This window comes from Danio rerio, chromosome 4 (assembly GCF_049306965.1).
Source record: "Danio rerio strain Tuebingen ecotype United States chromosome 4, GRCz12tu, whole genome shotgun sequence".
In the NCBI taxonomy this organism is placed as follows: domain Eukaryota; kingdom Metazoa; phylum Chordata; class Actinopteri; order Cypriniformes; family Danionidae; genus Danio; species Danio rerio.
In genome coordinates, this window is record NC_133179.1 from 44,383,193 (window position 1) to 44,410,989 (window position 27,797).

Here is a 27,797-nt window from a genome sequence, read left to right on the forward strand (position 1 = left end):
ATGTTACTTTTTATGTAAACTTTATAACTGCTTTGGCAAAACATTTGTAACATTTGTCATGCCAATCAATTATTGAATTGAAATTAGAGAGAGAGCAAGGGGAAGTTGAAGTGGAAAATGTATTAATAAGTCATGACTGCAACAGTAAGTGGCAAAAAAAGCTAAACAAAAAAAAGACTTTTATTTTGGCGTGGTGTGTGACGTCATAGGACTGCGCTGCTCCCGCGCTGCGATTCAACAGAAGAAAGGTTTGTTTTAAACTCTTGCACAGATATAAACGGATTGATTAACGTTTCAGGTTTTCATCTGATGCTATGTAACTGCTGTTGACAATATTATTTTAACCCATTACACAACTTGATATCATTTTACTCAAAGTAATTAACGTCAGGGCTATTGTTTGTATAAAGTGTAAAGTGTGTAATGTGTGTATTAAGTGTTTTACGGAAGATTTAATGCAATTTATTAAATAGCACAGCATAATGTCATTCAATTATAAGTATATATAACTAAATATAAAAAATGGAGTTCTAGTTTTAATCAGCTCATTTGATTGAGGTAAAGTTGGTTTTATATTCACACATTCAGACTTTCCCCTTAATAATATAATTTCATTAAAGTATTATTTGCAAACTCCAAATAGTAAAATCATATTAGCAACCAATGACTATCAAAGTACAACATTGTTCACAGTCAAATAAACAGTGTTAATGTTGTTTTCAAGTCACACTTGCATGCTAATTCCACTCGAATATTCAAAGTAACATGGTAAACAATACAGAGACTTCTAAATAAATGAATATGTGAATATAAAACCAATGGTACCTCTATTATATTGTTTATCATGTTACTTTGAATATTGGAGCAGAACTAGCATGGACGAGTGGCTTGAAAACAGCATTAACACTGTTTATTTGACTGAACAATGTTGTACTTTGATAGTCATTTACTGCTAATATCATTTCACTGTATAGAGTTTGCAAATAATACTTTTATGAAATTATATTTTTATGGGGAAAGTCTGAATGTGAGAATATAAAACCAACTTTACCTCTTTTAGAAATAAATGTCATGTGTGGCTATTGTTTCTTGCTCAGACTTGCTCTTTTACCCGATTTATTTTTGTTAATTACTCTCATAAAGAAACTGTTGAAGAGAAGTTATTTTGTTTCTGTTCATTGTTTTATTTATTTTAAACAGGAAATTTTTATTGTTTTGTTCATTTTAAACAGGATAAAGTGTCTAAACACAGAGAAAAACTCCTGCTGAAGCAACTGATCTCCACACTGTTATAAAGATGGCGTTTATTAAAGAGGAGAGTGAAGATGTGAAGATTGAAGAAACATTCACAGTCAAACAGGAAGATCTGCAGGAACAAACAGGTTGAGTTTGATTTTCAAAAGACCAACTCAGTCATTTGATTCTCATTCAGATTTTGTTTTTAAATAATGACAATGCTAAATTACTGCTAAACCATCTTGCAGCCCTGAGTGTGCTGCCTAGTTCCCCTAAAGATAGAAGTAAAGTTGGTTTTATATTTTCTGGGTTTTATATTTTATATATATCTGGACTTTCCCCTTTATTTTAACATCGTTAATTGTTTCGTTTAAAACACACAACTACAACAACACTGATAAAGTCTTATAAGCTCTCAGTCATAGAGGTAAAGTATATTATATTCTGATATTTAGACATATGTTTCTTTATTTAACCAGATAAAAACCCATTGAGATCAAGATCTCATTTACAAGGGTGACCTAGGCCTAGAGGTCCCCAACACAATATTTATGATTTTTTTATAATATTAATAATAATAAATATAAATTTTATATAATATAAAAATACAGTTCAGTTGTTCAGCTTTACCACATTTCAATATATTCAAAACACATACATTGAGAAATTGACTGTTGTTGTTTGTTAAAAAGGATAGAGCGAAACAATGTCATTGCATTGGGATGAGCTCAGACATTTTTATTTCAGACTGAAAAGTATTCCAGGATGAGGGGGCGGCATGACTGATGGCTCGCTTCCCTATTTCAGTTCGAACCCGGGGAACAGTCAAATGATAAGATTCACTTGAATGTAGGGCATATTGGCTTTTATTATTACATTCAGAGAAGGGCACTCAGCTTTGGCATACAATTCACAATGGTGAGTAAGGGTGCTTTCACACTAGCACTTTTGGTCCGCACCCGGGTTCGTTTGACGTCATAGTACAGTACGTTTAGCTAGTGTAAATGTGTCTTCTGAACCCAGGTGCGCACCCTTGAACCCTATCCGAGTCCGCCTGAAAAAGGTGGTCTGGGGTATGGTTCATGCAAACTCTGGTACGGTTCACTTCTGATGTGAATGCAATTGTACCAAATCACGGAAGTGAACCGCCAACTGTACAACAAACTATCGCTTTCATAACGTTCATTTGTGTTTGTGTGTGTGTGAGCCAGGGCAAACACAGTGATACACAGTAATGTCTGCTTGTCTCTTCCAGATGGACACGAGTCGCTTTCTGTATGTGCAAAACTAAAAACTTCAGTTAAAGCAGAATGACAGCGATGTGCGGACGCCTTTCCATTTCGACGCTTGCTTTCGGGACCGTCTCCTAGCAAAGGCCCTTAACAAAACAGCAGCTCGATGACGCAAGCGTACCGGGGTTCAGAAGGAAAAAAGACCAGGCAAATGAACCAAGTGTAAAAGCACCCTAAGTCTTTGACAGCCTGTAACAAACCTTAGAGCACTGTGATAGATGGAGTTTAAAGGCTGAAGACATTTGGTTGAAGCCTTCATATATAAAACATCACCATAGTCAATCAATGGTAAAAACTCTTCTTAATAATATAGTTTCATAAAAGTATCATTTGCAAACTCTAAATAGCAAAATCATATTAGCAGTTAATGACTATCAAAGTACAACATTGTTTACACTAAAATAAACAGTGTTGATGTTGTTTTCAAGCCACATTTTCATGCTAATTCCGCTCGAATATTTAAAGTAACATGGTAAACAATATAGAGACTTCTAAATGAACGAATGAATGTGCGAATATAAAACCAACTTTACCTCTATCTCCTAAATGCACATAAGCACTCATTGAAAGACAGTAATGAGTTTCTTTCTTGTTACTTGTTCTTGTGTCTTTTGTCATTATTTTATGACATTTTTTCTACCTTCTTAAGGTTATTGGTTTTCTTGTTCTATTACTGTTTGTAAAGTGTGCTTGAGCACTGGCGCTATGTAAAATAAATGTAAACAATAATTTTTAAAAAGGTTTAAAATGAGCTGGTGATATTTGACCTACAGTATTCTTATAGAAGATATCTGCTATTATAGTGATAGTGTTGGCTTAGTACTTTCCATTTGCATATGTCCCGTTGATCACAATTTCTCAACATCTTTATGAATTTAAACATGTTTCTAGTAGTTGTTACTAGTTCTCACAGATAGTATCTGAGTTTTGCCACCCAATCTGGCCAAAACCCATACAATCACCAACAATCCATCTCGATAAATCCTTAAACTTTTCATTCAAAAAGGTTATTTTAACTCTATTTATCATAATGGTTTAATTATTTTCCTTACAAAAACAGTTGTTTAAGCATTCTCCATGCATTTACTGCTGAGGTCATTGACCTTGACAGAGTGTTTTGCATAGATTTAGTTTATAAAACTTTTAAAACATTTTTATTATTTTAAATAAAGTTTATGTTTGTAAAAAAGTATGGATATAAGTAATGCTTTTTTTTACACAATATTTAAATATTTATCTTTGGCTAAAATATTTATTTTTTATTTATTATTGGATTATTAAATGTATTAAATTATAATATTTTTTGATAATTTGAAAAAAAAAATTGCCTTTAGCCTTTTATGAGTTTAAAATTTAATTCATAATGTTCTTAAAAATGTCTTAAGTCTTACATTTAACTTGGTGAAACCTGCAGAAACCCTGGTTTAAAGTATGTCAAAAAATTTGAATGCCCCCAATTTTAAATCTGCTGAATGAAATGGACACTAAAATAATTAATTATCATAAATCATTGTAAAACTTTTTGCTTAAGACTTTATTTAAAGACTGAATTTTTAGATCCTAAAAACTTAAAGGTGTTATGGTGCTTGGGTATGAGACGTTTTCAAGGTATAAAACTGCCAAAAATTTCTAAACCACTCCTACTGTATATGTAAGTTTTTTTGTTTTTTTTTTAAGTTTTTCAGTACAACAGTATCTCAAGCAGAAAAGATATCCTAAGATGCTGTTTTAAATTGTAAAGCAATCTGTGTTTTCTAAACAAATGAGGACAACAGTAGTAATTGATTCATTTAAATGATTTAGCCTGATATGTTTACTGCTCCAATATTTAAAAAGTTTCTCAAAAGAAAATATTTTTTTGTTCAAAAGGAAACAAAGTGTTTGGTTTTTTTTTAAGATTCTAAGAGAAAATTTATTGATATGAACTTTTTAGATTGTTTTAATACAATCTGTGTATAATAGTAGACATGCACAATATGATTTTAAAAATAAAAGCAATAATACATTTATGCAGTCATGAACATGTTTTGACAGTAATATGACTGTGATTTGATGCTCCACAAAAGGTGCAGACACCTTTACCAATACCAAAATGCTTTTGTAAACATCCAGTTATTCTTTACACAGAATAAGAAATCAGCTACAATAATAAAGAAAATCCGCTTTAACTGTAAAACTAAATAAATTGCTAAATACTTTTGACACATGAAAGTGTAAAGCCTGCAGCTCACAACAAAGGTGAAAAAGTTATTGCGTATCATATTTAACAAACCATTGACTATGAATTTTATTCACATGGATAATTGAGTTTTAATCAGATGATGTCATTACGCTGCTGTGCCGTCAGCCAATCGTTGCATTGATGATCATAATTTCGATCGATAGATCTGTCCTTCACAACACGGAAAGTGATCTCATATCAGTTCATCCAGACTTTTAAATCTGATTCTCAAGCTTGTTTGAAGAACCAAATTAGCCAGAGATCAGTTATCAAGATTAAAAGATCCAGGATCTGCCAAATCATCTTAGATCATTTAAGCGAGGTCCAAAGAACGGACACCGGGTCACTACTATGACATGATTGACAATTGTCACTGTTTGTCATTTTGCTCTGTTTATCCTGAGAGCTGATGCTGAGTATTCTCAGAGCTTTTCACACTTCAAACTGTTAAACCTGGGTCATTCTAAACTATAAGACTTTAATATTTGGATGAAACATCTATTTCTTGCTTGTCGCTTTGAGCCTTCATACTAAAGCTAACTTTTTTTTTTTTTTAGATCTGATGGTGCTGAAAAAAGAGACTCATCAACAGAATGAAATAGATGAGAAACAGCAGTTTAAGAAACCCCAAGAAACAACGACTGATGAAAAACCCACACTGACTAAAAAGACTTCATCACACAGAAGACATCTGAAATACAAATCTGAGTGTAATTTCAGCTGTAAACAGTGTAGAAAGAGTTTCAGTCAAAAGTCAAACCTTGATGTTTACATGAGAGTTCACAATAGGGAGCACCCTTACACCTGCAAACAATGTGGAAAGAGTTTTCCTAAAATCCATTTCCTTAAAGCCCACATGAGAATTCACATTGGAGAGAGGCCGTATACATGCCAACAGTGTGAAAAAAGCTTCCGTCATGCAAGAAACCTGGCAGCGCACATGAGAGTTCACACTGGGCAAAAGCCTTATTCTTGCCCTCAGTGTGGAAAGAGTTTTAAACAAAATAACAACCTTGAAGTGCACATGAGAACTCACACTGAAGAGAGAAGTTTTACTTGCACACAGTGTGGGAAAAGTTTTGCTAAAAAACAAAACCTTAAAATCCACATGAGGATTCACACTGGAGAGAAACCTTACACATGCACAGAGTGTGGTAAAAGTTTCAGAAGTAAAAGCACATTCAATATCCACAAGAGAACTCACACCGGAGAGAAACCTTACAGATGCACAGAATGTGGTAAAAGTTTCCCAAATAAAAGCACATTCAATAACCACATGAGGATTCACACTGGAGAGAAACCTTACAGATGCACAGAGTGTGGTAAAAGTTTCATACGTAAAAGCACACTCAATTACCACATGAGAACTCACACTGGAGAGAAGCTGTTTGCATGTGTTCAGTGTGGAAAGAGCTTCACAACCAAACTTAGCCTCATGAATCACATGAATGGTCACACTGGAACCATAGTGTTCACATGTGATCAGTGTGGAAAGAGTCTCACACGCAAAGACTCCATTAAGCAACACATGCAGACTCACTCAGGAGAGCGTTTTAGATGCAGTGAGTGTGGAAAAGACTTTAAACATAAAAGAAGCCTCAGCACTCACATGAAGCTTCACAATGGAGAGCAGAGTCCTCAACATTTAGGCCTTGTCCACACAGACACGGGTATATTCAAAACAGCAGTTTTTTCATGTAGTTTGGCTGTTCATTCAAGTGAAGTTTACTTATAAACTACTTTCGAGAGGATCACATGCTTATGATTGTCCATGGCTGGTCCTGCATTAGCTAACACATGATTCACCAATCAGATAATTCCTAACTCACTATAAATAACCAGAGTTTCTTAACTCAGTTATCTTCATCTTGAAGAATCCCCCTCCCACCCCTACTGCCCCTCCTTTCTAGATATGTGCCAAAATGGTTGCCCATAGTCGAGCTCTTAGAAGCCATATATCTCCTTTTAGCCATCTCTATATCTGTCTTTACAACAGAAACAAGACGTTCATGGTGATCTACCTGAGCTCAAACTCCCCTCTCACCCTGCTTACAGAAGGGAGTCCAGAGCTTGAGTATCTTATGAGCTTAGGGCTCTCTTCCGGGACAAGTGTGAACTCTTGAATACATGTCAAGTTACTGGAAATGAAACCCTTTGAACACCTGAAGATGTAAACTCAATAACTGAAGAGGGGTGAAGATTTTGAATAACTGTTTTGTAGTGTAGATCAGGGGTCACAGCCCAGTACAAGGTTGTGAGAGTTGCTATCGGGCTGCAATAATGCAAAAGACCTCTATATGTTGATAGATTGTATGACTTGTTTCATATGCAAGCAAGTATCTGCATCTGAAAAGGTGTGAACCAAATAACCTACAGGAGCTCAAGAATTGTGACCCAACCAAAGCAGTTGGGTAATCTCTTACTTGAAGATCGATGAGTTGACATCACTGATGAGGAACTGCACTATTGTCTTTAATAAAGTCTACCTGTAATAGCTTCAGTCAGCTTGCTTACTTTATGTATTAGTCATCTATATATTGGTGAACCACCCAAGAACAGTTTAGCCAAGTATAGCAAAATCTAACAATGTGTTTCAACTTACTATGAACCGATAACCATATTTCTGCACATTGCACACTTGCAAATTGTTTATTAACTTACCAAATTGATTACCAAATCAAATGGTCGGCTCTGAAAAGAGAATTAGAAAGATTAGAGAGGAGAAAATGTTTACACACTACACATTTATTTTGATTGACTAATTTGAAAAAAAGAAACAAGTTTTCTTAATGAAGACAATTAAACTTTTCTCTAGGCAAGCTTTAAAGGTTGCCTTTATAGATATGTTCATGTGAAAACTCATACATTCCTACAAATTCATGTATAGGAAATTCAGTGTCGCTATTGTAATGCGAACTTGAGTGATTTGTTAGATCACATGCTAATACTAGTAATACAAAAACCTACATTTATGAATGAAGAATTTTGCAAAGCATAAAACGTTGTTAACCAGGAAATGCTGTGTACAATTTTATTTAGTTACACCCAATTTAACTTGTATATAGCAAAAAGGCTTAACATGGATATTGACATGAGACATTCTGTCATGTACATGAGTATATGCAATTGTAGAATATATGCTTAGTGGTTTCAATATGACTCTCACAACATTGACAATTGACAAGAGTTATCCTCAGTATCACATTTTAATCTCAGGAATTATTTTGATGGATACACATCATTAGTTACTTTAAACTGAAGCTCTTTCATTTTGGGGAGAATTAGATAAGAAATGTACCTTGTTCTTATTTTTCTAATTCCTATAAATTAAAATCTTTAAAAATAAAATGATTTCTGAGCTGATTAGTATAAAGCCTTTGAATAAGAATATTCTTTAAAAACCTATTATTTCATTTTGTTTCTAAAACATTAAGTGGCCAAAAACAGAAGAGAAAACTACAGAATAGTGTGAAAGAATATCTCTGATCCATACTATGATGTTTTTAGGAACATCATCAATTATTGTGTAAAACTCTTTAGGGTGAGAAGCAAAACCATGTTTGAAGCAGAAGTTTTTGTAATTCACACCCCGAAGGCATTAAAATCTGAAGGATGGTCAAGTACCTTACGCATCAGTATTGAGGACGCCATGCCCCTTGGCGATGCTTAAAGCCTCGTATAGATGTCAATGCATTTTTTAAAACCTGGTTTACACCTATTATCACAGTTTTCCTATTTATAAGATATGTAATTTTTGTTTTGTTCATAAAAAGCATCTGTAAACTGGGTCAAGACAACTGTAAATAAGAATAAACCGGCCAAAGTGTCTTTTGCTCAACATCATTCAACGAAGAGTTTAACATAACTCAGCTATTGGTCAAACTACATCATAATTGAGTTCACTGATGAGTTCAACTGTGCTCCATGAGGCGTGCAGCCATATGTGGTAGGTTAATGCTGCATAATGTTTTATTTTATTTTATTGGAGGTCAGTTGGTGTTGATAAATGTTATCATTTACTTTACACACACACACACACACACACATATATATATATATATATATATATATATATATATATATATATATATATATATATATATATATATATATATATATATATATATATATGGTTGGCATATTGTTGTTTTGACCTATTGATGGGACTCTCTCCACTAGACCTCCAGTGAGTAAGGCATGTTGGAAAACCGTAAGATGGAATGGATTATTTAGCTTAAATGAGTGTATTTTTCTCTTAAGGACAGTTGTGGCTGCCGGAAATTAACTTGATTGGTCACGGCCTCTTTATGGTGTACAATGTATAGTTAATTCCAAAGGTAAGTCTTCCGTGTTAGAGTATATGTAGGAAAAACAAGAATAGAGTTGTAAGGAGTTGTTGTTTTGCAGAATCTGCTAGCTGCTGCTTTGCTGTAGCTTGAGTGGCATCTGGCCTAATTCGGAAGCAGTATTTCCATGTGTGCGTGTATTGGAAATCGGCGCCTCGAATTTCACATCATCGGTGGCCAATTCATGTATGCTGTCTCTGTATGAATTACACAAGTCCTCAAACCACCTGTGCATGTTACCATCAGACACCATCATTAGTCTAGTGTGTTTGTTACTTTGTGATACTGAGTGATGTGGTTTTTGTATAGAGTGTTATTATTATTTTGTTTTTATTCTTTACCTTCGTAATGGGAAGTTGGTGTTGTTATTATTGTGGGAATGATGTGACATCACTTGCTTACTGGTATTTGCCAAATCGGAACCAAGGGTTTGGTGTGCATTTGATATTTTGAATTGTGTGGTTGGTGGTATGTACAATTCAGGAGCGGATCTAGGAGTGGGGCCACAGGCCCCCGTTTAAATTGGTATGGCCGCTGTTGTGCCCCTCTCCTCTAAGTCATTGATGATTCATATCAAAACTCGGACATAAAGATGCGCTTTAATTCATGTCGAACGTCGGTGATACCTGTTACTTCAGCTATTTTTCTTGTATGAGGAATGTTTTCATCCCTGCAGATCAACTGGTTTGTTCCGAAACAGAGAGTAAGATTGTTACAGTCAGTTTTGCTTGCTGTACGATTTGCTTTTAATGCCGAGTTTAGACTGCATGATTTTCAAAGTAGTCTTGTCACAGATGTTTTCACACTGCATGACTATCTGGGCTAGCGTTTTGTCACTGCTTTGTTTCAAATCAAATCAAATCACTTTTATGGCCTACTAGCACTATGCCATCCGTACCGTGCCCAGGCCCGTTTCCCAGATTGTTTGAGAAGTGTGAGTGCGCTGAATCGGGCTCAGGCACGGTGCACTTGGCCGGCCCTGGCCCGGTTGGAAGAGGTGGGCCTGAGCGCGGTTCACTTGGGCCCTTAAAAGTCATGTCTCGCTTTCAGTTTCGGGCTTTTGGCGTGTTTTGCACTCACACTACAAACGTATCAGTAGTTTGTAGTATGAGTGTAAAACGCACCAAAGCCCGAAACTGAAAGCGAGATGTGACTTTTAAGGGACTGTTTTATATGAATTTCTTAATCATTCTTACTGTTCAGTGAACGCAAACTGCTGTAGATTATTAAAGACGCAAACTCCTCACTGCATGACAGCTGCGCACCTTCAGCAGACCTCATTCCTGCAGCACGAGGGCTTTATGATTGTTTATGAGCGCCAAAAGTGGCGGATCTGTTCGGCAAAATATCTGACTGCGTGTCCCTGCATCCCTAAGGACTGTTTGGCGAAATATTTGACTGCATGTCACTACATATCAAACGACTGAAACGATACAACTAGAGGAATCTCCACTGTGCTGCTGAGTGAGAGCGCTTCTCACTGAACAGCGCAGCAGCGATGACGTAAGCGTGCCGATTGTGGTGTGAGCGCGGGCCATCGGGGGAGACGGGAGGGGGGACAAGCGTACCTTCGAGGCAACTGTACCTAGTGTGAGTACGGTTTTATTGTCACATCATCAGCAGCACGTGTGCTATGATGAGTGAAAGGCTTAGGTGCTGGCTCCAGACAGTACAAAATACAGACGGTGCAGAATACACACAGTGCAAAATACAACAACAGAGCAAAATACAGACAGTGTGAACTACAGACAGTACAAAATTCAACGTCAATGTAAAATTGACAGCAATATGTGCAATGAATAGGTGTCCACATAGTTATGGGCAGTTTTGTTTCAAGTTTACACTGCAAGATGGATCGGCGACATGGGCTTTCACATTGCATGACTTTACAATAGGAAGAATCGCCGACAACTTCCAAACTATGTCTCTTAATCGAAAACACATCGTATATTTTTTGTTATTAAACTACATAACGAGAAATACGTTTTTAATGGGGTAGAAAATTTACATATTTGCTCACCTGGGTTTGAAGGGAATTAGCAATTTCTCATCAACTTTTTTTATCTTTCTATACGAAACATCAAACAGACACTGGTGCTCCTGTCAAACCTCCACTAGTTTTTCCTCCATTTTTTGGGTCGAAATAAACTAAAAATGATCGCTTTTAACTTCTCCCCCAACATCCCGCTGGCCAGTAGGTACACACACACACATAAGTGGATGCTGCTCTCTCATTGGCTGTAGGTGATCACGAATAATATTTTCAGTCAGAACTCATTGTACACGGCATGATTTGAATCGCCGATAGCTCCAGATTTTCAGCACGCCAAATATCTCACGGGTATCTGCAACTCATCAGCGAACTTTGAAAATGTAATGTTAACGTTAAAGGTGCGCTTCATGGCAAAATTAATGGTGAAAGTAAAGACTACTTCTGTCATTAACAGTGCAACACGGACACTTTCTGTTTAAAATTATTGTGCTTTTTTATCACTATAAGAAGATTACAGAACAATTGTGAGGGCAAATCTGTCAAAATGATGAACATCATTTACGTAACAGGACCTGATACCTGATATCTATGATAAACATGCCGTCTAAAAAAATCGGCAAAATCTAAAAATCTTTCAGGTTTCAATGGTTGTTTTGTCCTACCGAAAAACCATCCCATGTGTTTATTAAGCTGCCCCGAATAAGTGAAACTCTGTACACACTGATCATGTCTACAATTCCTTTCCAGTGTGAATCCTCTCATGTGTTTTCAAAGTTCCTAAGTAAACCTCTTTCTCCAGTGTGAATCCTCTGGTGTCGTTTTAATTCTGCAGCTGTAATAAAAGTCTTCTCACACTCCAAGCACATATAGTCTCTCACACCAGTGTGGATCTTCATGTGTCTTTTAAAGTATGATGATAGGCTGAAACTCTTCCCACACTGAGTGCATGTGAATGGTTTCTCTCCAGTGTGGATCCTCATGTGTTGATTAAGGGATGATGAGTGCCTGAAACTTTTCCCACAACAAGTGCATGTGAATGGTTTCTCTCTATTGTGGATCATCATGTGTTGATTAAGGTGTGATGAGTGCCTGAAACTTTTCCCACACTGAGTGCATGTGAATGGTTTCTCTCCAGTGTGGATCCTCATGTGTTTATTTAGGTATGAGGATAGGCTGAAACTCTTCCCACACTGAGTGCATGTGAATGGACTCTCTCCAGTGTGGATCCTCATGTGTCGATTAAGGGATGCTGATTGGCTGAAACTCTTCCCACACTGAGTGCATGTGAATGGTTTTTCTCTGGTGTGGATCCTCATGTGTTCATTAAGGTGTGATGAGTGGATGAAATTCTTCCCACACTGAGTGCAAGTGAATGGTTTTTCTCCAGTGTGGATCCTCATGTGTAGATTAAGGTTTGATGGTTGGTTGAAACTCTTCCCACACTGAGTGCATGTGAATGGTTGTTCTCCGGTGTGGATCCTCATGTGTCTGTAAAGCGTAGATGATTTGCTGAACCTCTTCCCACACTGGTGGCATGTGAATGGTTTCTCTCCAGTGTGGATCATCATGTGTTGATTAAGGTTTGCTAAGTGGCAGAAACTCTTCCCACACTGAGTGCATGTGAATGGTTTCTCTCCAGTGTGGATCCTCATGTGAATCTTTAGTTTGCTTTTGTTTGCCAAACTCTTTCCACACTGAGTGCAGGTGACACAACTCTTGTCTCTCATTTTTAAAATACCATCAGTCTCTAAATGAGTTTTGCCCTCAATTTTGACACGATGTTCCTCCTCTTTACTCTCCTCATAGTCTTTAATTAGGTCTGAAATAAAAAATTTCCGGTTTTAGTAAATCATTAAAACTCTCATCAAAAGCTGAAGTAAAAATGCAGTAAAACATTGGCTACACAAACCTTAATTTTGATGCACATTAAATGTAAAAACATAGCAGATCATATTTAGATTGATCTTGTCATATCAACCTCCTGGGGTTTATTACACACATGTACATTTAAGCAGATTCTTATATGATTGATCCCAGATCATTTTGGTCATATTGATGAGACATAAATTTGAAAGCTGTAAATTTCTCTGTAAGTTCTCTAGCCACACTCAGACCTGATTACTACCACACATGTTTGCAATCAAGAAATCACCATAGACCAAAAGAGCCTCAAAAGCTGTATCTGTCTAAATCTTAAAAAATTTAAACACAAATAAGAAAGAAAATATTTGTGTCTTGAGTAAAAAAAAAAAAAAAAAGAGTGAACTCAAATGCAGAAAAACATCAAGTCTTTATTGAGGAGTGAGTCCTGGAAAAAGCAAAAATCAAACCCGGTCGGGTGTGCACTGAGGGAGTGCCATGGGGAAAAAACAACCAGACACTCAATCACTAGTGGTCCTGGAAACAAATACAGGGTGAGTAACAAAATAATATGCACACAAATGATCGATAACATACTGAGACAAACATGAAGGTAAATGATGTGGTATAGAAAGGAAAAAGGAAATGAGAGCTCCTGTAACTGCAAACAAAAGCAGATGAAAAGAGATCATCTGTAACCCAGAACTGGAGAAGAGAGCAAAAGAGACAGAGGTGGAAAGAGTAATAAAATATTTTATTCGAGTAAAAGTACTGTTACTTACAATTTTTTTTCACTTAAGTAAGAGTAAAGTTACATGTCTACAAATCTACTCAAGTAAAAGTAAAAAATAACTCTTCTTTTTACTCATGAGTAAATTTTTAATGAGTAACTATTTCTTAAAAAGGGACAAGATGATATAAATCTCCAATTAGTTGTTTTTATTTGTATAAGTAACTTTAAAAACTAAAGACCAATAACAAAAAATAATATAACTATTACAAATATTTTTACAGATGATCCTATTCATACAAATTCTAATGCAACATCTGTTGTGTTAGCTAGATAGGCTATATGCACATAGACATTTAATTTTTAGCCAGGCAGCCCAAGGGCTTCCGGTGAACTGTCTTTCAATTTCAAAATCGTCACGTTTCAGATCTGATTTCTTTAAAAATCTGTGATCTTCATTGCCTGTTAGACATACAAATATGAGGTGGGTCTCAGATCGGACAAGAAGCACTGCATTAAAGTCTATTTCCCTTGCCATGTCTTTCAAATATGACTGTTTGTTTTACCCCAGTATTTTGGTTTTTGCTAGATCAGATACAGTTGCGGCCAAAAGTTAACGAGAATTATTTATATTATTTATTAAATTTCACATTTGTTGTTTTTCATTAACGTCTACCCCAACCTTAAATCCAACTGTCACAGTAATGTAAAAACAGTAGTTGTATCGAGCATTATTCATGCTACCTATTAAATTACCCAATTAATTGTATTTTTTAAAGCCTAACCCCACCCCAACCTACACAGTACTGTAAAAATATTAATTCTTGTTATACATTTATTCATTTTCTTTTCGGCTTTCATGCCAACAGACCCAGCCAAGGCTCGAACCTGCAACCTTCTTGCTGTGAGGCGACAACACTACCTACTGCGCCACCACGTTGCCTATTGTTATACAGTATCATAAAAAACAAATGCTGCTATATTGATGTGCATAGCGCACATCCGACAAGGAGTCTGACAACAGCCAGTGCTCCACACAGAAATCTTATCATTTGACATACTGTATTTTCTTTTATATATATATATATATATATATATATATATATATATATATATATATATATATATATATATATATATATATATTCATAGCGCTTTACTTTCTCCACATTTATGATATTTTAGGTTTTTTATTTTGAAATAAATTTGCAACAATTTAAACAATAAATTTTTTCACATTGTCATTATGGGCTATTGTGTGTTTTGAGGAAATAAATTAATTTAATCCATTTTGGAATAAGGCTGTAACATAAAAAATTAGGAAAAAGTGAAGCGCTATGAATACTGTGTGTGTGTATGTACATATACACACACACACACACACATATATATATATATATATATATATATATATATATATATATATATATATATATATATATATATATATATATATATATATATATATATACACATACACACACTAGGGATGTGCGGAACAGCCGGTATTTGTATCTGTATGTGTATTTGTTGAGGGGGGAAAAGTATTTGTATTTGAGTAAAATTCAAAATGGCGCAAAAATATATATTATTTCTATTATACTTCTAATTTACTTTATAGTGAAAGTATTGTTTAATTATACCCATTATATAAATTATAGACATGCAATATTGACTGTTGTTTTTGAACATGTGACAAGAAATGTCATTGAAAAGAAAATAACATAGAAGCCATTATCTCATCCATGGTTAAACCAACAACTAATAAAATACCATTGTGAATATTATGAACCCCACCACCACTGCTCTTGTTGAAGGACACTGAATAGACAGAATAAAAACAAATAATATTTAAAAAAACTGTTCTTCTTCTGAAAGAACTTCTTTCCAATGGACAGAATTCCAAAAACTAAAATTAGCTAAATAAATCTAAATAAAACCCTGCCTGGGAGATCTGGCAGAACAAAAGTATTCTATATAATACTAAAAGATACAGGCCTGCTATTATCATCTGCCTGCCACAAAACAGACACAAAGTTTGTTTTTGTTTTTTTACATTTTTTATTTTTTATGTTTGAAACTGACTTGCTGGGGCAGAATGTGGCTGTGTTGATGGTTTGGTGCTTGTGGAGGATTTAGCAGAACATAGCTGTGCTGATTGAGGGGATTGATGCTTGTGGGGGGTTCACAGACAGTATCAGGAGAGGATGCTTTTAGTGCATGTGATAATACATTACATGGAAGGTTGCGCGGTGGCACAGTGAGTAGCACTGTCGCCTCACAGCAAGAAGGTTGCTGGTTCGAGCCCTGACTGGGTTCTCCCCATGTTGGCGTGGGTTTCCTCCGGGTGCTCCGGTTTCCACCACAGTCCAAACACATGCAATACAGGTGAATTGGGTAAGCTAAATTTGTCCCAATTGTATGTGTGTGAAAGAGAGTGTATGGATGTTTCCCAGTGCTGGGTAGCAGCTGGAAGGGCATCCACTGCGTAAAACATATGCTGGATAAATTGGTGGTTCATTCCATTGTGGCAATCCCAGATTAATAAAGGGACTGCATAAAGGGAAAAGAAATGAATGAATGACTACGCATAGAAGATGTTGACAGATGTTTAATATCTCTGCCTCTGCTGATTTCACTTTTGTACACATTATACAGTATCACTTTGTTTTATCTGCAGCTCCACTGACTGTAAAATGCTTCCACACAGAACCTGAAGGTGCTTTTTTTTTTTTTTTTTTTTTTTTTGACTGGTGGAGGACCAAGAAATGGCTCAGCAGCAGTCTCACTCTTTTTCACTCTTTTTCTGGGTGCCCAAATGTATTTGAGGAGTTTCAAGTTAATAAAAAGTGAGGGGAAGTTATGCTAAGGTTTACTAGCCTATAGCATATATCTTGCTGTCTGCAAAAGACAGTAATTTAGACGTACAATATAACTCCCATAAGTGCATACTATTCGACACAACTGCACAAGCATCGTTTTAACCTTTATAAACGAACGTTAACGTTACTCTATCAACAGTCTATTGTCTAAATTACCGCGCAAGCAGAGCTAATGTTGTGTAAACAGAGAGCACCCAATTGCAAACGTCAAAAATGCAGCGTAATGGAATATCCCGATCAAACTCTGCTTCAACTCTGCTACAAGTTTATAAACTGCATCTGGAACCCAATTAAGGTACAAAAATCTATTTAACAAAAATAGTGATGCAGTGAAGTATTTTTTCGCTCAGCCGAGCTTTCTCTGTCTGTTGCTGTGGAGAAGCGCCCTCCGACTTCTGACTGAGCGTCTCTCTCTCTCTCACTCACTCACACGGGCATGCACTGTGGTCTCATGAGGAAACGCTGCTTTTTGATATAATGTTTATCTTGCTCCCAAATACAAATAATTTTTCAAGTATTTGTTCAAAATAAGTATTCGTAAAAACACGCTATTCGTGCCTTTCCTAATACCGTATTCGGGTTCAGCTCCACCCATAATATACACACACACATCTTTGCATATATGGCTATGACTGTGTACTAACCTTAATCACTTCTGGGGATGGGGACTTATTACAGTAAAAGGTAGCAATTTTTGTTTACCCAATATATGCACTGATAAAATCCACTGATTTTTATATAGTCGATCAAATGAACTTAAACAATTAAAAATGCAACAAACATTTGTTTTGGCCCAAACTACAAAAACAAACAAATGTAAGACTTACATTTAGTATTAGTTTTGCTTAAGTTCCACACTAGTTTGATCATGTATAAATGTCATTATAACTCATTCATTCATTTTCTTGTCGGCTTAGTCCCTGTATTAATCCGGGGTCGCCACAGCGGAATGAACCGTTAACTTATTCAGCAAGTTTTTACGCAGCGGATGCCCTTCCAGCCGCAAGTCATTATAACTATATTGAATAAATATTATTACAAAGGCCTACATCATGCTGACAATCTATGAAATGATATAACAGGCGATTGTCCTCTGAGTGCACCTAAAAAGACATATATGACACTTCTCATAAAGCTTGAGAAGCACACAGTTCTTCATGATACATATAATTTGTAAAATAAAGAGTTGCAGGTTATAAAAACACTAAACAACATGTGATAAAGTTACCGCGGGCCCTGGTGCAGATGAAAAGAAAAATAGAAAGATAGATGGGTAACTAGAACAGACAGAGATAACGTGCGCGCTCCATCTGCTCTCATTGCGTGTGTGATGGGAAAAAAGTCTTCCTGCATCCATCGCGGCCTTTATCATTTTTTGTGCGCACTGCTTGATTTCCGCATAGTAATTAACTTTATATCGCGGATCAAGTGCAGTGAAGTGTTTCAGACAACACGCGCAAGCCGCGGTTGCGTCATCACAATTGGTGTAACAACTTTTATAGCAGGAAAAAACAAATACTATGGAAGTCAATGGATACAGCTTTTCAGCATTCTTACAAATATCTTCTTTTGTGTTCAACATAAGGAAGAGAATCAAACATGTTTAGGCCTATTACAAGCAAAGGACGAGTAAGTGACAGAATTGTTAGTTTAGGGCTTTAAGCTGTCATGGCAACCATATACAATGCACCACTGAGTAGGAAATAAGTCAGCGTAAGATCATTTCTATGGAGGATTATCAGACTTTAGCGTTAGTGACGAGATTTATAGTCTAACAAGTGCAAACATTACATTAAACAACAAATTGGAGATGCATCAGACTTTTATACATGATCAAACTAGTGTGGAACTTAAGCAAAACTAATACTAAATGTAAGTCTTACATTTGTTTGTTTTTGTAGTTTGGGCCAAAACAAATGTTTGTTGCATTTTTAATAGTTTAAGTTCATTTGATCGACTATATAAAAATCAGTGGATATTATCAGTGCATATATTGGGTAAACAAACATATACACATATACATATACATATATATATATATATATATATTTTTTTTTTTTTTTTTTTTTTTTTGCTGTGCTCGTGTTTAAGGAGGCTTGGCTCTAGACGGCAGAGGAGGGACTGTGATTCAGAGATTTATGCTAAGCTGTTAGCATTGTGGAAGATCACCTAATGCACCTTTAATGTGCTCTTTACTGGCGATTTTCAAACAACATAACATACATCTAGCTAGACCTTTTGTGTACTTAAAGCTCCCTCTAGTGGCGTTGTATAGCCAATGCCAACCTATAGACACAGCAATAACCCCAAACTGGAGATCATTAATAATATAATAACAATAATACTTTATTGGTTAAGGCATTTTAGAATGACCAAAACAACATTTCAGATGTTTTACAGTGTGCTCACCCTGATGGTTTGTCCACTCACAAACATTTCCATCATCATATGATCTCTTATAACAAACCTTTTTTAATGCACATACTGGAATTTGTTCAGTGCTTTTGTAGTTTACGTAAGTTTATCTTTTCTCATCGAATAAAAAGTTTATCCTACTCAGTTATATGCATCTTCTTTATGACTATAATTTAAAAGTTATGTGCATCATGATGTTTCTATCAACTGATTTTTTATGCTCATAGCCTATCCAAATGCACATAAAAATAGGTGGCTGGAAATAAAGCTAAGTGAGAAATACCGCTTCATCTTTAAAAAAGGGGAGGAGACCGACAGAAACACAGAGTTTAGAGGATAAAACCTGCTACTGATCAGGTTAGGTTTTCAGAGCAAGTGACCACTCAAGAGTTAAAGTTACCTCACCTTTAGAAACAGGCTTGACTTACCCTGCTTTCTCCAGTTTGACAAACCAGCTATTTTGAAACAGAAAACCCAGAGTTTCTCTCATTTCAGGGTTAACATACTCTGAGTTTTCACTTAACCATCTTTCTGAAATGGGGCCCTGATCTCATATGCTATTGTTTTAGAACTTCAGTTGCCTATTGGAGAAATGACCAGGAATAATAAACGGCTACTTGCTCTATAAACAGGGGCCTGTTTCAGTAAGGAGGTTCAAACAACTCAGAGTTTGAACTTGAACTCTGAGTTGATATACCGAGAGATTAAAAACTCTGAGTTTTCGGTTTCAGAACAGCTGATCTGAGTTGGGTCAATCAACTTCGAGTAGACCAGCTTAGAGTTAAGCGCGCACACCGTGACTTTAAAAAGGCATTATCAATGAAGCGCAGACATTACGAGTGACTATGGCAATATCTTATAAAAGAGATCACCATTTCTTTCTCCAGCTGAACTTGATGTTCTCATGCAAAGTTATAGCAAATATGAGTGTATATATTTGAAAAGAAGCAACCATCAGTGAAGAAGAGACAGATAGCGTGGGAAAACAGCTGCTCAAGTTAATGTGTAATTTAACTTTTTAAATATTTAAATATTTAAGTATAATAAAATAAGTAATGTAATTTGTGACGTTTATATTTTTTTCTAAACTTTTTTACACATTTATTAGTTTTAAATGATTTAACAGTGCACTTGTGCCTTTTTTATTGATCAAGTGATAGATGTTAATATAACATTTAGAAGGTAAGCAGTACTAAAAATAATTTTTAGAAAGAATAATAATCCCATTAATCTAGTTAAAGTGCATGTCGAAGGTGAATTTAATTTAATTATTTATTAAAAAAGGATAAGCCATTCTAGTACAGTTCTTCTGTGTGTGACTAAAATGTAGGCAATAGCTATTTTCCATCCAAATATATTACATAAATATATGTGCAAAACTGGAATATTGCATAAAACATGCGAATAAAATTCTATCCAACGAGTGAAAGAGAAAAAATCGTCACTTCCTGATTAAACTGGCACCAAATATCAACAGTAAAAACAGAATTTACTGTGGTAGAAGAAGCTGCGTCAATTAATTCTTTATTTAGCCTAATTAATGTACTTGCGCCTCGATGTCAGAAGACAATGCTGAAAAACAATGAACACGTGGGGGCGTCTGAAGCCATGAGACGCGGAGACTCTTGACACGCACCAGACGTTCGGAGGTAATTAATAATATACACTAATACTGAAACAGTTAAGGCATTTTAGAATGACTAAAACAATATTTAAGACGTGTTACAGTGTGCTCAGCCTGCCGTTTGTCCATTTACACACATTTTCATTATCATATGATCATGATCGTTTTTTTAATGTACATACTGTAATTTGTTCAGTAAAAGTGTTTCCATCGTAGTTTATGCGCACATTTTCTATCGAATAAAAGTTTATCCTACTCAATTATGCACGTTTTTTTATGCATATTTTAAAAAGTTATGTGCATCATGACGTTTCTATCAATCGTTTTTATGCACGTATCCAAAATGACCATTAAAAAAGGTGGGTGGAAACGTAAGGCTAAGGCGAGAAATACCGCTTCATCTTAAAAAAAGGGGAGGAGACCGACAGAAACTCTGAGTTTAGAAAATAAAACCTGCTTCTGACCAGGTTAGATTCACAGAGTAAGTTACCACAGTAACTGACTCTGAGTTAAAGTTACCTCTCTTTCAGAAACAGGCTTGACTTACCCTGCTTTCTCGAGTTTAACAATCCTGCCATTTTAAAATGGAAAACCCAGAGTTTCTCTCATTTCAGGGTTATAATACTCTGAGTTTTTAGTTAACCTCCTTTCTGAAACAGGCCCCAGGTGTGTTCATGACTATACAAACAAAAAAATAAAATAAAATTAGAAAATATGGCTTTGCAACATCAAGCAGCATTAGGCATGGGCCAGTATAAGATTCTAACAGTATGATAACCTTGAATAAAAATATCAGTTTCACGGTACAGTGATTACTGCTCTAAAATATATTCTTTTTAAATGTCTGGGTAAAAAACAAACAAATTTTCCCCTTTGAACACAATATATTTTCTTTCGAGAAACTTTTTAAGTGTTTTGGAGCAGTAAACATGTCAGGCTGAATAATTCTAATGAATCATTGACTTCTGCTGTCTTCATTTGTTTCAGAAACACAGAATTCTTTACGATTTAAAACGACATCTTTGGAGAACTTTTCTGCTGGAGATACGGTTCTACTGAAAAATGTAAAAAACAAGACATAAAAAACTTAAAATATACTGTGAGAACAGTACAGCAAAAAATATTGGCGTTTTGAAAACGGTTATCGTCCCATGCCTAAGCAACATAACACTGTTTTTAGGATCTAAAAATTAATTCTTAAAAAAAGTCTCAAGCAAAAAGATTCCAATGGTGGCACCTGCTGGTACATAAAGAATATGGTTAATACTGACAAACTTTACACTCAAATGTTTGCATATCATCAGCATGCTGTAAATAATTTCTTAAGCAGCAAAAGTCATTTTTAGACTAGTTTGTTGGCCAGTTGTAGTCAGTGCAATGCTAAGCGATATTGTTCCACTATAAGTTTAGTCACATGTTGTCCCAACACATGATCATATAGTTTAGAATACTGCACAATGTTTTAGAATACTTAATTATCTAAGTGTCCATTTCATTCAGCATATTTAAAATTGGGGGCATCCACGTTTTTTAACATACTATAAACCAGGTTTTTTTTTTTTTACCAAGTTAAATGTAAGACTTTTTAAGACAATTATAAATGAAATTTTATACTCATAAGGCTAAGGAATTTTTCAAATGCCCCAGATGAAAAGATTTTTATTTGTCCTATCAAACATATTATAATTTAATACATTTATTAATACAATGACAAAATGAATAATAATACATTTTAATATTTTAGATATTTTTTAGCAAAATTTCTTAAATATCGTGTCAAAACAAGCAAGCTCTACTTGTATTCACACAAGTTTTTTTCAACATAAACTTTATTTAAAATAAAAAAATGAACAAATGCTTTAAAAGTTTTAAAAACTATAATAAACTAAATCTATGTACAACAATCTGTCCAGGTCATTTCCTCAGCAGTAAATACATGGAGCACGTTTAAACAAATGTTATTGTAAGGAAAATAATTAAAGCATTATGATAAATAGAGTTACAATTACCTTTTTAAATAAAAAGTTGAAAGTTTTATTGAGATGGATTATTGGTGATTGTATGGGTTTTGGCCAGATTGGGTAACAAAAGATGAACAAAGGAATATGAAGACTTGTTTAAAAAAAAGATTAAAGACCTACAACACAATATTTCAGTAAATTTAAGACTTTTTAAGTGCTGAAATTTGGATTTTAGAATTTACAACATTTTATGGCTCGCGGAAACCCTGTTTAAACACAATAGCCCTGGCAATTAGTTATAATAATGATGCAATTCGAAGACATTATCTGTGAGAACTAGTAACAACTACTAGAAACAAGTTTAAACCCATAAAGAAGTCAAAATTGAAAAGAAGTTGATGAAAAAAGGGAATTGTGATCAACGTGACATTTGCAAATGGTACAAAAAAAAGTACTAAGTAAACACTATCACCATAATACCAGATATATTTTATGAGAATACTTTAGGTAAAATATCGTCAGCTCAGTTAAACTTTTTTTATTTATTTATTGTTTTTATTTATTTTATATAGTGCCAGTGCTCAAGGACTTTTTACAAACAGTAAAAGAACAAGAAAAGCAATAACCTTAAGAAGGTAGAGAAAATGGGAGACCAATAATATATAAAAAGAATGACAAAAGACCTGAGAAGAAAGAAACAAGAAATAAACTCATTCCTGGGTGCTTATGTGCATTTAGGAGAACTATGCAGCACACTCTGGGCTGCAAGATGAATTTATTTTAGTATTCTTATTACTAAAAATATATCAGTAAGAAAACGAACCTGTTTGTTCCTGCAGATCTTCCTGTTTGACAGTGAATGTTTCTTCAATCTTCACATCTTCACTCTCCTCTTTAATAAACGCCATCTTTATACCAGTGTGAAGGTCAGTCGCTTCAGCAGGAGTTTTTCTCTGTGTTTGGACAATTTATCCTGTTTAAAATGAACAAAACAATGAACAGAAACAAAATAACTTCTCTTCAACACTTGCTTTAACAGTTTCTTTATATGAGAGTAATTTAAAAAAATCAGGTAAAAGGTTTCTTTTATACACTCATTACACACTTTTCTTCATTTAAACAGTACTCAGTTACTGAGAATAAAATAGTACTACATTGTATAAAGGGTTAAAACTATATTGTCGACAGCAGGTATATCATAGCATCAGGCGAAAACCTGAAACTTTAATCAATCGGTTTGTCTCTTTGTAAAAAGCTTTAAAACAAACCTTTCCCAAGTTGAATCTCAGCACAGTAGCGGCGCAGCTTTATGACGTCACACGACACGCCAAAATAAGAGTCTTTGTTTAGATTTTTATTGCTACTTACTGTTGCAATCATGACTTGTTGATACATTTATCCCTCGTTTTCCACTTTTCCACATACATAGACACAAATATATTCAGTATTTGGAGTTGATTTAAAAGCTTTACTCTAAACATTTATGGGTCAAACGGGTGCCATTTGTGTCTGTAACATTTGATGAGCTGCATGAAGCACAAAAATGTCCTAAATTGTTTTTCCAAAGCTTAAAGTAATTAATTCAAGGCTTCCTGCTAGCATGATACATTATAAATGATAATTGTTAAAGTGTAATATTCTTTTTTATATACTTTTTTATGATTACATAACAGATTTCACATGTCTGTGCTGATCAGCATTGAATTTGCACCTAAAATATCCCCAAATAAATGACTTTTTCCCTCCTAAGTTTTATTGTTTTGAGGTTTATGTTTGTTTCTATTTCCATAATATATATTTAATTTATATTTTATATTTTTTTGTAAAATTCCTGATATGTGTTTAACTTTACACCCCGTTTGACTTACCACCCCATCACACTAACTTGTTTCATCTGTATATCTGTATACTTTTGTATTAAATGACATCACAAAAACAGAATTGACATCATATGGACCCTGCGCCCTCCGAGACTAAAAGCATGGAATTACAGAAATTAATTTACATTTCTTTCTTTTTGTTTTTTTTCTTGTTAGACAGGGTCTGTCAAGCTCAACCCAATCACTCCGTTACGCAAAATAGATAGGGTAAACTTTTTTTTTTTACATTTATAGAGCAAAGAAGAGTAAATTTTCAGATTGAATGAAGGTATGGTAGGTGAGCAACTTGACCACATGGGATATTTGCAGCCGTTTTTGGATGCACTTTACCACCCTGTCACATTTTTTGTTGTGATGGGGTGGTAAGGGATGTGATGGCGTGGTTCTGCACACTATTTGAATGTGAAGATGTATGAAATCAAAGATTCTTTAGGGCTAATCAATTAATTTAGTCATTTAACCCTGTTTGGTCTCTCACACACTTCATTACTTTATCTTTCACACACTCATTTTTAGTCATTCACTCATTATCCTTCACTCAAACATTCATAATCTGTCTGTTTATAATTAAAAATTTCACATCTTATAACATAATTGCAGACAGATCTGCTTCCATAAAGAGTAGCACACAGTTCAAATTAAACATTATTGGACATACAGTGCTCAGCATTCATTCTTTTTTGGCTTAGTCCTATTATTATTCTTGGGTTACCACAGCAGAATGAACCACCAACTTATCCAGCATATGTTTTACGCAGCGGAAGCCCTTCCATCATGGAAAACTCCCATACTCGTTCACACACATACATTAAGGACAATTTAGCTTAACTAATTCACCTATACCACATGTGTTTAGACTTGTAGGGGAAACCGGAGAAAACCCACACCAACACGGGAAGAACATGCAAAAACCACTCAGAAATGCCAACTGATCCAGCCAAGGTGGTCCATCTTACCTCAATGGTCTAATTTTACATACCTCAAAATCAAAACTATATATATATATATATATATATATATATATATATATATATATATATATATATATATAATTTCACAAATGACCGTGTTTAAAGGTTTACACTGGTTGAATTACTTTTAAAATACATTGTCCTTACCACCTTGCCACAGTGAACAACCCTGTCACAGCAGATACCACCCCGTCACACTGTCATTTTCTTACAGGTTTATGGAAAGGAAATGAAATTTTACATAAATGAATGTTGAATGGTGTTCTTGTTGTGTGGACTTAATGAATAAAAATGTAAGTTGATTTGTACTTTTTAAGTTAATTTGTTTTTTCAGTGAAAACAATAAGGCAATTGAGATGCCAAATTTATTTTTCAAAGGTAAAAATGTAATAATACATTTTTTTTATTAAACTACAGACTTTCCATTGATAGCTGTATAAAAAATAATTTGGAAAACATTTAAAATTAAAAAACAATTAGTTATTTTACTTCTGTTATATCATACATATTGTCTGTATTCTGTCCCCCCCACCATTAAAATACACACTCACGCACACACATATGTACTATATATATATATATATATATAAATTAATCAGTTTTAACTTGTCTTGGCCTTCAATAAAACCAAAATTTAGGTAGGCTTTGCCATACTGTTTAATCTTTTTCTTCGCCTCTGAAGAATCACTGCATTTACGTTTCTCTGCCGATTTTGTTTTGATTTTGCCTTTACGACACGTTGACAAGCACATTGCGTGAGTAAGCAAAATTTAAATAATTATTTAAAGTTATTTATTTTAATTATTTTTATTATTATGTTGGAATTTTAAGCATATGTTTTGATTATATATATATATATTTGGTACTTAAAAATACATATATAATAGTAGGGCTGCTCGATTTTGGGAAAAATCATAATCACGATTATTTTGGTCATAATTGTAATCACGATTATTTAAAACGATTATCAGTTAAAGTCAAAATTATTAGTGCTCCTGAGAATTTTTTTTTTATATAAATATTTCCCAAATTATGTTTAACAGAGCAAGGAATTTTAACAGTATTTCCTATAATATTTTTTCTTCTAGGCTTATTTGTTTTATTTTAGCTAGAATAAAAGCAGGTTAAAATATTTAATTTAAGGTCAATATTATTAGCCCCCTTAAGGAATAAATATTTTTGATTGTCTGCAGAAGAAACTACTGTTATACAATGACTTGCCTTATTACCCTAATTAAGCCTTTGAACTGCACTTTAATCTGAATGCTTGTTTTTAAAAAATACCTAGTGAAATATTATGTACTGTCATCATAGCAAAGATAAAAGAAATCCGTTATTAGAAATGAGATATTAAAACTATTATGTTCAGGGAAAAAAAAAACTTCTTTCCATGAAACAGAAATTGGGAGGAAATTCCCTTACAGAAATTTCACATGAGTTTCACATGTGAAATTCACATGTGCATGTGAAATTGCACATGTGAAATTTTACATGTGAAACACACAAACCACATGTGAAATGCACATGGGATCACATGTGTATTTGGAACGACTTCGTGTGAATTTTCATGTGAACCACGTGATCACATGGGAAAACATGTGTATTTGGAACGATTTCGTGTGAATTTTCATGTGAATCACATGGGAAAACGCGTGTATTTGGAACGCTTTCGTGTGAATTTTCATGTGAACCACATGTGATCACATGGGAAAACGTGTGTATTTGGAACGCTTTTGTGTGAATTCACATGTGATCACTTGGGAAAACGTGTGTATTTGGAACGACTTCGTGTGAATTTTCATGTGAACCACATGTGATCACATGGGAAAACTTGTGTATTTGGAACAATTTCGTGTGAATTTTCATGTGAATCACATGGGAAAACGCGTGTATTTGGAACACTTTCGTGTGAATTTTCATGTGAACCACATGTGATCACATGGGAAAACGTGTGTATTTGGAACGCTTTCGTGTGAACTCACATGTGATCACATGGGAAAACGTGTGTATTTGGAACGCTTTCGTGGGAATTCACATGTGATCACATGGGAAAACGTGTGTATTTGGAACGCTTTTGTGTGAATTCACATGTGATCACATGGGAAAACGTGTGTATTTGGAACGATTTCGTGTGAATTTTCATGTGAACCACATGTGATCACATGGGAAAACGTGTGTATTTGGAACGCTTTCGTGTGAATTTACATGTGATCACATGGGAAAATGTGTGTATTTGGAACGATTTCGTGTGAATTTTTATGTGAACCACATGTGATCACATGGGAAAACATGTGTATTTGGAACGCTTTCGTGTGAATTCACATGTGATCACATGGGAAAATGTGTGTATTTGGAACGCTTTCGTGTGAATTCACATGTGATCACA

At 34.7% G+C, this 27,797-nt stretch overlaps 2 protein-coding genes across 2 annotated transcripts in view; one reads left to right on the forward strand and one right to left on the reverse strand.

Annotated features, from left to right (window-relative positions):
- LOC141381669 (BEN domain-containing protein 5-like) overlaps window positions 1-27,797 on the forward strand; it is a 495,902-nt gene that overhangs the window by 407,592 nt on the left and 60,513 nt on the right. The gene's annotated exons all lie outside the window — the stretch shown is intronic.
- LOC137489712 (uncharacterized) lies at window positions 7,479-23,898 on the reverse strand. Its single transcript, XM_073947752.1, has 4 exons — window positions 23,829-23,898; window positions 23,384-23,533; window positions 10,613-12,907; window positions 7,479-8,680 (listed from the first exon to the last, which is right to left on the reverse strand). The coding sequence occupies exons 2-3, from the start codon at window positions 23,466-23,468 to the stop codon at window positions 11,847-11,849; spliced, it is 1,146 nt and encodes a 381-aa protein (XP_073803853.1). The 5' UTR covers window positions 23,469-23,533; window positions 23,829-23,898; the 3' UTR covers window positions 7,479-8,680; window positions 10,613-11,846.

Bases quoted from the DNA above. Each gene is read 5' to 3' on its own strand.
- LOC137489712 (XM_073947752.1), bottom strand. From the start codon at position 23,468: ATGGCGTTTATTAAAGAGGAGAGTGAAGATGTGAAGATTGAAGAAACA. The intron at 12,908-23,383 runs GTTCGTTTTCTT...TTTTTATTTCAG, and splicing joins AGATCTGCAGGAACAAACAG to ACCTAATTAAAGACTATGAG.